This window comes from Myotis yumanensis, unplaced genomic scaffold (assembly GCF_028538775.1).
Source record: "Myotis yumanensis isolate MYYU_CA2020_CCGP unplaced genomic scaffold, mMyoYum1.0.hap1 SCAF_2, whole genome shotgun sequence".
NCBI classification, from domain to species: Eukaryota; Metazoa; Chordata; class Mammalia; order Chiroptera; family Vespertilionidae; genus Myotis; species Myotis yumanensis.
The window spans coordinates 208753917-208768532 of NW_027223753.1; the positions used below are offsets into that span (position 1 = coordinate 208753917).

At 47.6% G+C, this 14616-nt stretch overlaps 2 protein-coding genes and 1 pseudogene across 2 annotated transcripts in view; all 3 read left to right on the forward strand.

The window, feature by feature from the left end:
- The window catches only part of TSPEAR (thrombospondin type laminin G domain and EAR repeats), a 131660-nt gene that overhangs the window by 89916 nt on the left and 27128 nt on the right, over positions 1-14616 (forward strand). The gene's annotated exons all lie outside the window — the stretch shown is intronic.
- Positions 6322-6966, forward strand: LOC139004228 (keratin-associated protein 10-7-like). Its single transcript, XM_070407082.1, has one exon. It carries the CDS (start codon positions 6322-6324, stop codon positions 6964-6966), a length of 645 nt encoding a protein of 214 aa, XP_070263183.1.
- On the forward strand, positions 13318-14059 carry LOC139004457 (keratin-associated protein 10-3-like; annotated as a pseudogene).

Below are 14616 nucleotides of genomic sequence, written 5' to 3' on the forward strand. Positions count from 1 at the left end.
CAGTCGGCCCGACTCACCGCCATCAGAGCATGTCCAGGTCCTCGTGCAAAAATGGAAAACCCAGGTGCTCCATGCACCCCTGAGTCAGAGGCGGCCCTGGGATTTGGGGGAGCCCCAGGGCAGCTGGTGTTTATGTCCAGATTGACAGAGGGGAGCCCTGCCCTGAGTCACTCTTGGTCCTCAGAGGGTCTCCCTCAAGTGTCAGCTAAGTAATGGTCGGCAACTCCATGTGAGTCTGGGATTGGGGAAACCACAAAACTAAAGGGCTCATCCCAGACACCAAACATGCCTACAGCAGCGCCTATTCCCTCCTGCCAGGTGGAACATGGTCCTGATTCAGGACATCGGGGAGACCACTCAGGGGGCATTGCCTCCATTGTGGGTAAAATGAGCCCCAGTGGTTCAGTCCTACCTGACAAAGCTGATAGCAAACTCTAAAGAATGAGCCATTCCCCAGGAACTTCACCACATCCTAGAACAGTGATGGCGAACCTATGACATGCCTGTCGGAGGTGACACGCGAACTCATTTTTTTGGTTGATTTTTCTTTGTTAAATGGCATTTAAATACATAAAATAAATATCAAAAATATATAAGTCTTTGTTTTAGTACGGTTGCAAATATCAAAAATTTTCTACATGTGACACGGCACCAGAGTTAAGTTAGGGTGTTTCAAAATGCTGACACGCCGAGCTCTAAAGGTTCGCCCTCACTGTCCTAGAACAATGGTCAAGGGTATTCATTTGAACACAAAATATCCAGCACTCAACCACTTGTTTTTTTCTGTGTATTTGTTTTTTTTAAATACAGTCGTTATCCTAGTGGCTGTGAGGTGGTATCACATGGTTTGGATTTGCTTTTCTCCCATGATTAGTGATGTTGAGCTTCTTTCCATGTGCTTATTGGCCATTTGTGTATCTTCTTTGGAAAAAGGTCTATTTAAGTCCTTTGCCCATTTTTGGATTTTTTTTTATTGTTTTGTTTGTTATTCTTTTTTAGAAGTTCTCTATCCATTCTGTATATTTATCCCTTATCAGATACATGCTTTTCAAATGTCTTTCTCATTTCCTCGGGTTGCCTTTTTTCTCTGTTGATGTTGTCTTTTGATGCAAAAACATTTAAAATTTTTCACCAAGTCCAATGTGTGTATTTTTCTTATGTTGTCCATGCCTTTGGTGTCACACCCAGGAAACCACTGCCAAATCCAATGCTGTGGCGTTTTGTCCTGTTTTCTTCCAGGAGTTTTATAGCTTTAGGTCTTGCATGTGGATGTCAGGTTACCCAGCACCATTTGTTCAAAAGACTGTCTTTTCTCCATTGAATGGACTTGGTGCCCTTGTCAAAAACGATGTGACCTGTTGTGTGAGGGTGTATTTCAGGACTCTGGGTCCTATTCCAGGGGTCTTCATGTCTTTATGCCAGTGCCACCCTCTTTTGATTACTGTAGCTTTGTAGTAAGTTTTGAAATCAGGAAATGTGAGCCCTTCAGCTTTGTTCTTTTTAAGGATTGTTTTGGAGATTCAGGGCCCTTAAGATTCCATATGGCCCTAGCCCAGGGGTGGGCAAACTTTTTGACTCGAGGGCCACAATGGGTTCTTAAACTGGACCGGAGGGCCGGAACAAAAGCATGGATGGAGTGTTTGTGTGAACTAATATAAATTCAAAGTAAACATCATTACATAAACGGGTACGGTCTTTTTTTTTTTTTTAGTTTTATTCATTTCAAACGGGCCGGATCCGGCCAGCGGGCCGTAGTTTGCCCACGGCTGCCCTAGCCGGTTTGGCTCAGTGGATAGAGCATCGGCCTGAGGCCTGGAGGATCCTGAGTTCGATTCCAGTCAAGGGCACGTGGTCTTGGTCCCTGGTCTTGGTCCAGGTGTGTGGGGGAAGCAACCAATTGATGTGTTTCTCTCACACCCATGTTTCTCTCTCTCTCTGTTTCTCTTCCTCCCTTGCACTTGCTCTAAAAATCAATGGAAAAATATCCTCAGGTGAGGATTAATAACAACAACAAAAATATTCCATATGAATTTTAGGATGGATTTTATATTTCTGCAAAAACACAAAACAAAAAAAAAGTTGGGAATTTGAATGTGATTGCATTAAATATGTAGATTATTTTGGGTAGTATTAAAATCTTAATAATATTAATTATTCCAATTCATGAACATGGGCTATCATTCCATTTATTTATGTCTTTTTAAAAATTTCTTTCAACAATGTTTTGTAGTTTACATTGTACAGGCCTTCACCTCCTTGTTTAAGTTAATGTCTAAGTTTTTAAATTATTTTTGTCACTATTGTAAATGGAATTGTTTTCATAATTTTGGGGAGGACTGTTCACTACTAGTGTACAAAAATGCAACTGAGTTATGTGTGTTAACTATGTATCCTGCTATTTTGCTGAATTCTTTTATTGGTTCTAACAGTAGAATTTTTAGGATTTTCTACATTTAATATGATAGCATCTGTGAACACAGATTATTTTGCTTTTTTCTGATTTAGATGCCGTTTATTTCTTTCATTGTCTATCTGCTTTCCCAGAGTTTCCAGTCCTATGGAGAACAGAGGTGACAAAAGTGGGCATCCTTATCTTGTTTCTGATCTTAGAGGAAAAGCTTTCAGTTTTTCAAAATTGAGTGTGATGTTTGCTGTAGGTTTTTCATACATATTCATTTATGTATTCATATATATCCTCCTATATAATAAAAGGCTAATGTGCAAATTGACCGAACGGCTTAATGACCGGTTGCTGACGTGCACTGACCACCAGGGGGCAGACGCTCAACACAGGAGCTGCCCCCTGGTGGTCAGTGTGCTCCCACAGAGAGAGCGCTGCTCAGTCGGAAGCCCTGAGCCAGGCTCGTGGCTGGAGAGCACAGTGGTGCTAAGGATGTTCGACTGACGGCTTAGGCCCACTAAGTTGTCAGTCAGATATCCCCCGAGGTCTCCTGGACTGCGAGAGGGTGCAGGCTGGGCTGAGGGACCCCCCACCACCCTGCGAGGGCATTAATTTTGTGCACTGGGCCTCTAGTATATAAAAAAAGCCTAATATGCTAAGTGTACGGTTGTCAAGTCATCTGTTCAACCAATCAAAGCGTAATATGCTAATGATATGCTAAGGCCGCTCAACCACTCACTATGATGTGCACTGACCACCAGGGGGCAGATGCTCCAACTGGTAGGTTAGCTTGCTGCTGGTGTCTGGCCAATCAGGACTGAGCAAGATGGGCCAGACATGTCCTGGAGCCCTCCTAAAGTCCCTCCCCAGCTGGCCAACCTCCCTCGTCCCTCCCTGGCCCCGATCATGCAAGATGGCACAATCACTTTGCCTGGCCTGCGCCCTCTCGCAATCCAGGACCCCTTGGGGGATGTTGGAGAGCCGGTTTCAGCCCAATCCTGCAGGCCAGGCCTAGGGACCCCACTGGTGCACCAATTCTTGCTGGCCTCTTTTCTTACATTCCTAGTTTGTTGAGTATTTTTATCATGAAAGGGTGTTGAATTTTTCAAATGTGGGTGTTTTTTTTTTCGATCAATTGAGATGTTCATGTATTACTCCCCTCATTCTGTTAATGTTATATGTTGCTTTGATCAACTATCATATGTAGAACCATCCTAGCATTTCAGCAATAGATCTCACTTGGCTAAGGTGCATAAATCCCTTACTTTTCCGCTGAATTTGATTTGTTAGTATTTTGTTGAGGGTTCTTTTCGTTGTTGTTGTTTTTGTTTAAAGTATTACCTATGTTGCCTTTTCCCCCCATTGACGCCCCCACCCCCACCACTCCCACCCCCAAGGGCAAGCCCCCACTGACCCAGTGTCTGTGTCCATTAGTTATGCTAATATGCATGCATACAACACCTTTGGTTAATCTCTAGCCGCCCACCCTCCCCTGCCATTTGTCTCTGGATCTGTTTTTGTTCATCAGTTTATGTTGATCGTTAGATCCCACATATGAGTGAGATCATGTGATATTTGTCTTTTTCCGACTGGCTTATCTCACTTACCATAATGCCAGTGGTTCTCAACCTTCCTAATGCCATGACCCTTCAATACAGTTCTTCATGTTGTGGTGACCCCCAACCATAAAATTATTTTAGTTGCTACTTCATAACTGTAATTTTGCTACTGTTATGAATCGTAATGTAAATATCTGATATGCAGGATGTATTTTCATTGTTACAAATTGAACTTAATTAAAGCATAGTGATTAATCACAAAAACAATATGTAATTATATGTGTGTTTTCCAATGGTCTTAGGCGACCCCTGTGAAAGGGTCGTTCAACCCCCAAAGGGTTGCAATCCACAGTTTGAGAACCACTGCATAATGCTCTCCAGTTCCATCCATGCTGTTGCAAATGCTAAAAGTTCCTTCTTTTTTATAGCAGCATAATATTCCATTGTGCAGATGGACCACAGTTTTTTAATCCTCTCACCTGCTGATGGGCACTTAGGCTGTTTCCAAATCTTAGCTATTGTAAATTGAGCTGCTATGCACGTAGGGGTGCATATATCCTTTCTGATTGGTGTTTCTGGTTTCTTGGGATATAGTCCTAGAAGTGTGAGTACTGGGTCAAATGGGAGTTCCATTTCCAGTTTTTTGAGTAAACTCCATACTGTTCTCCACAGTGGCTGCACCAGTCTGCATTCCCACCAGCAGTACACAAGGGTTCCTTTTTCTCCGCATCCTCACCGGTACTTGTCTTTTGTTGTTTGATGATGATGATAGCCGTTCTGGCAGGTGTTAGATGTTATCTCATTGTTGGTGAGGGAATTTACAACAATGTTCATAGGGGATATTGACCTGTAGCTTTCTTTTCTTGTAGTGTGTTTGTCTGGCTCTGCTATCAGAGTAATACTGGCCTCAGAGAATGAATTATGAAGAGTTCCCCCTGAAGTTTACAGTGACCTCAGGATGAACAAAAAATCCTTAACTTTATATAAGGCATCTATGAAACTCTCACAGCCAACATCACACTCCATTGTAAAGACAACACTTTTCTGAGACTAGAAACAAGACACAGATGTCCCCTCCCACCACACTATTCAGCCTCCTACTGAGGGTCTGAGCCAGAACAAGACAAGAGAAAGAAGTAAAGGGCATGCATATTGGAAATGCAGAAATGAAATGTCTCTATTCACAGAAGACATGATTGTCCACAAGAAAACCCCCAGGAATCTACAAAAGGTCTCCTGGAAATATAAGAGTTTGGCAAGGTTGAAGAATGCAAACTTAAAATAATAAAAATTAATTGTAGTTCTATACAGGAGTGGGCAAAAGTAGATTTGCAGTTATGAGTACATGAAATACCTTATCCTTATGTTATTATTTGTTTGTTAATAACAGTATTATTTATTTGTATTACTAGTCTCATTATTATTGTTATTATTTTGTATCCTTACCTATGATTTTTGTTTTAGGTAATGATGGCTGGTAATTTAACCCACTTTTGCCAACTTTCATATACCATTAGTAAACAATTGGATTTCAAACGTTTTGTTTAAAACTATGACTTACAACAAAATAAAAAATGAAAAATAGCATAAATCTAATATAATGAAAACTATAAAAACACTGATGAAATGAACCGAAGAAGACATGAAATAATGGAGAATTAGAGCATCTTCACGGAGGAGACATTGTGATGTCAGTTACCTTCACACTGATCTGTACATTCAAGCCAATCCCAATAAAAATAGCAGCAGAATTATTTTTTGTTGTCAATAAGCTGAATGTAAAAGTATTTGGAGGGAAAAGGAGCTCAAATAGCCAACCCTATTGTCATTCTTGCTGCTGGAGACCCTCGTCCGTCTACCTTCCCCTTTACTGGATTCCTCTGTGGCTGGTGCCCCTCCTCAGCCGCCTGTGTGTGGGGATGTCCAGCAGCGATGAGCAGCAGAGCCCCAATTTCAGCCCCTGCTGCCCAGCCTCTGACTCTGGGATTCAAACCATCCCTTGCAACGTCAGGGAGAACAGCTGGCAGTGGAGCACGGCAGGGCGGGTGGGGCTGCCAGCGCTCCCCCACTCCAGATGTTTCCAGGGGTGTTTGCTTAGGAAACACACACAAGGCAGGGGGCCAACCCCCTTTTCAACAAAACAGACTTTTTACAAGCAGCAGACTCTTTCCCGGAAATAAACCAGAGGAAATACGGGCGCCCAGGACTCAGCTCAAAATATCAACAAGGAAAGGAGGCGTGGGGAGCCTCCAGCTTGGAAAACAAACACCCAGGAGGGTATAAAAGCCAACAGCCCTGGGCATCTTACACACTCACACTCACTCACACACTCACACCCTCCTCCAGCCCCACTGCCCCACCATGGCCGCTTCCAACCTGTCCGTCTGCTCCAATGGCCTGAGCTATGGCAGCCGGGCCTGCCTGCCCGGGTCCTGTGACTCTTGCATGGACTCCTCCTGGCAGGTGGACGACTGTCCAGAGAGCTGCTGTGAGCCCTCCTGCTGTGCCCCCAGCTGCTGCCAACCTTCCTGCTGCACCTCCAGCTGCTGTGTCCCCAGCTGCTGCCAGCCTTCCTGCTGCACCCCCAGCTGTTGTACCCTGACCCCCTGCCTGACCCTTGTCTGTGCCCCAGTGAGCTGTGTGTCCAGCCCCTGCCAGTCAACCTGCACCAGCTCCTGCACACCCTCGTGCTGCCAGCCCACCTGCTGCACCTCCTCCCCCTGCCAGCAGGCCTGCTGTGTGCCCGCCTGCTGCACACCTGTCTGCTGCACACCCGTCTGCTGTAAGCCAGTCTGTTGTAGGCCTGTCTGTTGCAAACCTGTCTGCTGCACTCCCATCTACTGCAAGCCTGTCTGCTCTGGGACCACCCCCTGCCCAGCCTCTTCGAGCTGCTGCAGACCCTCCTCCTGCGTGTCCCTCATCTGCCGCCCCGTGTGCAGGCCTGCCTGCTGCGTGCCCGCTTCCTCCTGCTGTGGCCCTGCCTCCTCCTGCCAGCCCAGCTGTTGATGCCCATCCTCCTGCATGTCCCTGCTCTGCCGCCCATGTGCTCCCGCCCGGCCTGCTGCATCCCCACCTCGGCCCAGACATCCTGCTGCTGAGCAAACATGTCCCCCAGGACCAGCCTGGCTGAGTTTTCACCCCATGACTGTAGTCCTCCCTGCCGCCCCTCAGTCTGGTCCTGAGCAGTGTCAGGTGGCTGCCCCCACTCAGGACGGGGAACCTCAGTCTCCACTTACCTGACCTGACCTCTGCCCTCAGGACCCCTGGACCCCACTGCTCCCTGGGCTTCTGCCTCCTACACGATGCCTCCACCTGCCCAGGGCCACCTGTCCTTCCCTCCTAGTTTCTCTGTTGAGTCACTTGACCTCTACTCTCAGCTGGTCAGACCTCCTCGGGCACCCAATAAACTCACCTCAGCACCTGATCGCTTCCTTCATCTGATTTCATGGGGGAGGGGTGGGACATGTGGTTTTCACCAGACATTGTCTTCTTCAGCCACAGATATTTCTAGAAATGAGTGGCTCAGAGATCCCAAAGGGCAGTGGCCTAACTCCTCCTGGTGGGGCAACAGGGCCCGAGGTCAGTGCCTGCTGGGCCTGTGCCTGGACTTCCTCAGGCTGGTCTCCTGCAGAAAGTCATGGTCTAGGAGTGTCAGGCCCAGGGGTGTTGGGGTCCAGCCCCAGCAGGTCCAGGGGTCCCCAAAGGTGTGGACAGAGTCGGCAAAGAAGGAATGACACAGAGACAGCATTCAGTTGATCAGCAGCCTAGCCAGGATCTCTAGCCAGGAACTCCAGCCAAGTTCTGGTCAGGATCTCCAGCGAAGTTCTGGTTAGGTTCTCCAGAGAAGTTCTGTAGCCAGGTTCTGTCCAGGATCTTTTGCCATGTTCCCTCCCTAGGTTCTGTGTCCAGGTTCTGTCCCTAGGTTCTGTCCCTAGGTTCTGTCTCTAGGTTCTGTGTCTAGGTTCTGTGTCTAGGTTCTGTGTCTAGGTTCTGTCTAGGATCTCCAGCCAAGTCCTGTCTCTAGGTTCTGTCTAGGATCTCCAGCCAAGTCTTGTCTCTAGGTTCTGTCTCCTGTTGTCTTGTTACAACTGTATTTATACCAGTTGATTTTAATCCTGTCAATTTCTATTCCAAAGGTTAGGGTGTTTCTTATCTCCATTCCAGGGAGTAAAGATTATGTAGCTTAAGCGTGATTGTTCTTAGTTAAAGTGATTAACTACCCGCCTGGCACTTAGTTAAGGGATTTTATTCCCACCCTAACTTCAGGGAAAAATCCCTACCTGGGGAAACAACCTTTCTCAGAGAGGTGACCTTGGTTAAAACACATAGCACTAAGGGGAGCAAACATATTAAGAACAGTATGCTATATACACCAGGTCCCTTGAAACATATGCTGTGCAGATGTTTCTTCCCTGCAGCGACTGTGTCAACCAGCAAGGATCGACTGGCTTCCGGCACAGGGGCCATTCACCCACTGTCCCATCTGAAACGCCTGGGTCTCCTTGCAGCACAGACTGTGGGCCTGGGGCCTCCCCTGTGGTCCGCCCACAGGTCTGCACTGTGAGCAGAGACCTGATGGAGGGAAGCAGGGAGGGGCTGCTCCAACCCTGATAGAGTCAGAGGGACTGGATGACCTTCCCACCAGGGCCACACCAAACAATTAGCAAATCGTGGAGCCATGGTATTCAGATGCTGGACTTGAAGGTCATAGAACAGGGACCCCTGAGGGAGGGGAACCAACAGAGTGAGCCTCACCATTGGCCCAACTCACCGCCATCAGAGCATGTCCAGGCCCTGGTGCAAAAATGGAAAACCCAGGCGCTCCATGCACCCCTGAGTCAGAGGCGGCCCTGGGATTTGGGGGAACCCCAGGGCAGCTGGTGTTTATGGCCAGAGTGACAGAGAGCGGAGACCTGCCCTGAATAACTCTTTGTCCTCAAAGGGTCTCCCTCAAGTGTCAGCTAAGTAATGACCAGCAACCCCATGTGAGTCTGGGAGTGGGGAAACCACAAAACTAGAGGGCTCATCCCAGACACCAAACATGCCCACAGCAGCGCCTATTCCCTCCTGCCAGGTGAACATGGTCCTGATTCAGGACATCGGGGAGACCACTCAGGGGGCATTGCCTCCGTTGTGGGTAAAATGAGCCCCAGTGGTTCAGTCCTACCTGACAAAGCTGATAGCAAACTCTAAAGAATGAGCCATTCCCAAGAATTTTTAGGATTTTCTACATTTAATATGATAGCATCTGTGAACACAGATTATTTTACTTCTTTCCCATTTACATGCCTTTTATTCCTTTCATTGTCTGCCGGAAGCCGGTCCATCCTTGCTGCTTGACACAGTCGCTGCAGGAAAGAAACATCTGCACAGCATATGTTTCAAGGGACCTGGCATATATAGCATATTGTTCTTAATATGTTTGCTCTCCTTAGTGCCATGTGTTTTAACCAAGGTCACCTCTCCGAGAAAGGTTGTTTCCCCAGGTGGGGATTTTTCCCTGAGGTTAGGGAGGGGATACAACCCCTTAATTAAGTGCCAGGCGGGTAGTTAAGCTACATAATCTTTACTCCCTGGGATGGAGATAAGAAACGCCCTAACCTTTGTAATAGAAACTGACAGGATTAAAATCGGCTGGTATAAATACGGATGTAACAAGACAATAAACGTCAGATCCTAACCAGAACCTAGCCAGAGAACATGGCAAAAGATCCTGGACAGAACCTGGCTACAGAACTTCACTGGAGAACCTAGACAGAACATGGCAAAAGAACCTGGATAGAACCTGGTGACTGAACCTGGAGAACCTGGCTGGAGAACCTAGCGAGAGAACATGGCACCAGAACTTGGTTGGAGATCCTGACCAGAACTTCGCTGGAGTTCCTAACCAGAACTTCGCTGGAGATCCTGACCAGAACTTCGCTGGAGATCCTGGAGGGAGAACCTCGCTATGCTGATGAACTGAAACCAGTTTCCATGTCATTCATTCTTCGCCGACTCCGTCCACACCTTTGGGGATCCCTGGACACGTTGGGGTTGGACCCCAACAATTGTCGATGTGCTTTCCCAGAGTTTCCAGTCCTATGGAGAATGGAGGTGGCACAAGTGGGCATCCTTATCTTGTTTCTGATCTTAGAGGAAAAGCTTTCAGTCTTTCAAAATTGAGTGTGATGTTTGCTGTAGGTTTTTCATACATATTCATTTTTATTCATATATATTTATATATATTCTGTTTCCTTCCAGTTCTAGTTTGTTGAGTATTTTTACATACAACTATCATATGTAGAACCATCCTTGCATTTCAGCAATAGATCTCTCTTGGCTGAGGTATATCAATCTCTTAATCTGCAGCTGAATTTGATTTGTTAGTAATTTGTTTAGTGTTTTTACATCAATGTTCATAGGGGCTATTGACCTGTACCTTTCTTTTCTTGTAGTGTCTTTGTCTGGCTCTGGTATCAGTAATACTGGCCTCAGAGATTGAGTTAGGGAAGGTTCCCTCTGAAGTTTACAGTGACCTAGGAATGAACAAAAAATCCTTAACTTGAACTGACTGGTTTGGCTCAGTGGATAGAGCATTGACCTGCGGACTGAAAGGTCCCAGGTTCGATTCTGGTCCAGGACATGTACCTTGGTTGTGGGCACATCCATAGTAGTAGGTGTGCAGGAGGCAGCTGAACGATGTTTCTCTCTCATCGATGTTTCTAACTATCTCTCTCTTCCTCTCTGTAAAAAGTGAATAAAATATATTAAATAATAATAAAAAAAAAGAAATGCTTACTACATGCCCTGGCTGGTTTGGCTCAGTGGGTAGAGCATCGGCCTGTGGACGGAAAGATCCTGGGATCAATTCCCGTCAAGGGCACATGCCCGGGTTGTGGGCTTGTTCCCCAGTGGGGGCATGCCGGAGGCAGCCAATCAGTGATTCTATCTCATCATTGATGTTTCTATCTCCTCTCCGTCTCCCTTCCTCTCTGAAATCAATAAAAGTATAATTTTTTAAAAAAATCCTTAACTTGATATAAGGCATCTATGAAACTCTCACAGCCAACCCCACATTCCATTGAAAAGACACTTTTCCCTGAGACTAGGAATAAGACACAGGTGGCCCCTGCCATCCCACCTATTCAGCTTCATACTGAGGGTCTGAGCCACCACAACAAGACAAGAGAAAGAAGTACAGGGCATGCATATTGGTAATGAAGAAATAAATTGTCTCTATTCACAGAGGACATGATGGTCCACATAGAACACCCCCAGGAATCTACAAAAGGTCTCTTAGAAATATAAGACTTTGGCAAGGATGAAGAATGCAAACTTAAAATAATAAAAATTAATTGTAGTTCTATACGGAGGTAGGCAAAAGGAGATTTACAGTAATGAGTGAACGAAACAGAGCTTATTCTTATGTTATTGTTTGTTTTTTAATAATTGTATTATTTATTTGTGTTACTTGTCTCATTATTTTGCATCCTTACCTATGATTTTTGTTTTAGCTAATGATAACTGGTAGTTTAATGTCCAGTAACACTCCCTCCACTGAAAGGGCGAGGGCTATGCCCTCCATCTTGCCTGTATCCTCCATGTTGGGGCCACGTGCGGCCTTCTTCCCGGAAGCCCAGGCCTCTGCAGGCCACGCCCGGGATTTTAAACTAACCAATGACAATCAAGGGAAGTGCGCACCATAGATATGACCACATCCTGTGTAACAGGACCCGGCTTGCGCCTGGCCAATCGGCAGAGCACAGTCCTTTCTCCTCCCCTTACTCCGACCCCCCCTATATAATCGGTCCCTGGGCGGGGTTCAGGCGCGCTCAGCCATTTGGTTTGCCTTGATGTCGGTGAGCCTGGTGGATGGGGAGCCCAAGCTAGCTTGAATACAGATTCTTATGCTTTTGCATCGAATTGGCTCCCTGATCTGGTTTCTTGGGAATCTTGAAATCTGGGCATAACATCCACGTTCTGCGTAGAGTAGGGTTCGGTATCTAAAAGTGGAGCCGCACAACAAATGAGAGGAAAAGACACGAGATAATTTTGCAAAATTGGAGGACCAGGCAGGCAAGTCCCGAAGGACTTCCTCCCATGCTCAGGCTGCTCCAATCTTTTATTGATCTGGAGTAGCCCTTAGGGTAAGGAAGTTTCAATGACACACAGATCAGCAGACAATTTCCAGGAGTAGACAAAGGTATCTGATTAACTCATCAATAGATTTCCGAGTGTAGGCAGAGTAACTGATTAGCTAATCAATAGATTTCCGAGTGTAGGCAGAGTATCTGATTAACAATAATCAACAAGGATCTACATAAGTATCTAAGGAATTAAGGGAACTAAGGTGGGGATGCTTCAACTATTATTACCTAAATTAACTGAGTGGTTCCTAGATTTACTGGGCGGTGCACAGGCCTGACCTTTGCTAGGACTTTCAATGACTACTAGCTTTTGGGGGGGTCTCTGCCTAAACTCAGCTGGTGAAGACAATGAACGGACTCCGGCAGTTTAATATACTTTGGCCACCTCCATATGATATTAATAAACAATTAGATTTCTAACTTTTTGTTTAAAACTATGACTTACAACAAAATAGAAAATGAAAACTAGCATAAAAGTAACATAATGAAAACTATAAAAACCCTGATGAAATGAACCGAAGAAGACATGAATAAATGGAGAATTAGAGCATCTTCACGGAGGAGACATTGTGATGTCAGTTACCTTCACACTGATCTGTACATTCAAGGCAATCCCAACAAAAACAGCAGCAGGATGATTTTTGTTATCAATAAGCTGAATGTAAAAGTATTTGGAGGGAAAAGGCGCTCAAATAGCCAAAGCTATTGTCATTCTTGCTGTTTGAGACCCTCGTCCGTCTCCCTTCCCCTTTACTGCATTCCTCTGTGGCTGGGGCCCCCTCCTCAGCCGCCTGTGTGTGGGGATGTCCAGCAGCGATGAGCAGCAGAGCCCCTATTTCAGCACCTGCTGCCCAGCCTCTGACTCTGGGATTCAAACCATCCCTTGCAACGTCAGGGAGAACAGCTGGCAGTGCCAGCGCTCCCCCACTCCAGATGTTTCCAGGGGTGTTTGCTTGGGAAACACACACAGGGCAGGGGGCCAACCCCCTTTTCAACAAAACAGACTTTTCACACGCAGCAGACTCTTTCCTGGAAAAAATCCAGAGGAAATACGGGCGTCCAGGACTCAGCTCAAAATATCAACAAGGAAAGGAGGCGTGGGGAGCCTCCAGCTTGGAAAACAAACACCCAGGAGGGTATAAAAGCCAGCAGCCCTGGGCATCTTACATACTCACACTCACTCACACACTCACACACTCACACCCTCCTCCAGCCCCACTGCACCACCATGGCTGCGTCCGCCCTGTCCGTCTGCTCCAATGGCCTGAGCTATGACAGCCGGGCCTGTCTGCCCGGGTCCAGTGACTCTTGCAGGGACTCCTCCTGGCAGGTGGACGACTGTCCAGAGAGCTGCTGTGAGCCCTCCTGCTGTGTCCCCAGCTGCTGCCAGCCTTCCTGCTGCACCCCCAGCTGTTGTACCCTGACCCCCTGCCTGACCCTTGTCTGTGCCCCAGTGAGCTGTGTGTCCAGCCCCTGCTGCCAGGTGACCTGTAGGTCCAGCCCCTGCCAGTCAACCTGCACCAGCACCTGCACACCCTCGTGCTGCCAGCCCTCCTGCTGCACCTCCTCCCCCTGCCAGCAGGCCTGCTGTGTGCCCGCCTGCTGCACGCCCGCCTGCTGCACACCTGTCTGCTGCACACCCGTCTGCTGTAAGCCAGTCTGTTGTAGGCCTGTCTGTTGCAAACCTGTCTGCTGCACACCCATCTGCTGCAAGCCTGTCTGTTCTGGGGCCACCCCCTGCCCAGCCTCTTCGAGCTGCTGCAGACCCTCCTCCTGCGTGTCCCTCATCTGCCGCCCCGTGTGCAGGCCTGCCTGCTGCATGCCCGCCTCCTCCTGCTGTGGCCCTGCCTCCTCCTGCCAGCCCAGCTGTTGATGCCTGCCCATCCTCCTGCATGTCCCTGCTCTGCCGCCCCGTGTGCTCCCGCCCGACCTGCTGTGTCCCCACCTCGGCCCAGAAGTCCTGTTGCTGAGCAGGCATGTCCCCCAGGACCAGCCAAACTCGGGTCTCACCCTGTGACTGTGGTCCTCCCAGCCACCCTCAGTCTGGTCCTGAGCAGTGTCAGGTGGCTGCCCCCACTCAGGACGGGGAACCTCAGTCTCCACTCACCTGACCTGACCTCTGCCCTCAGGACCCCTGGACCTCACTGCTCCCTGGGCTTCTGCCTCCTACACGATGCCTCCACCTGCCCAGGGCCACCTGTCCTTCCCTCCTAGTTTCTCTGTTGAGTCACTTGACCTCTACTCTCAGCTGGTCAGATCTCCTCGGGCACCCAATAAACTCACCTCAGCACCTGATCGCTTCCTTCATCTGATTTCATGGGGGAGGGGTGGGACATGTGGTTTTCACCAGACATTGTCTTCTTCAGCCACGGATATTTCTAGAAATGAGTGGCTCAGAGATCCCAAAGGGCAGTGGCCTAACTCCTCCTGGTGGGGTACTGTTGGGGTTCTTATTCCTGCATCAAGGATTCAGGAAATCTGGAGAAGGCTGTGTGTAGCTTAAATAGGAGTCCAGAGACGAAGCATA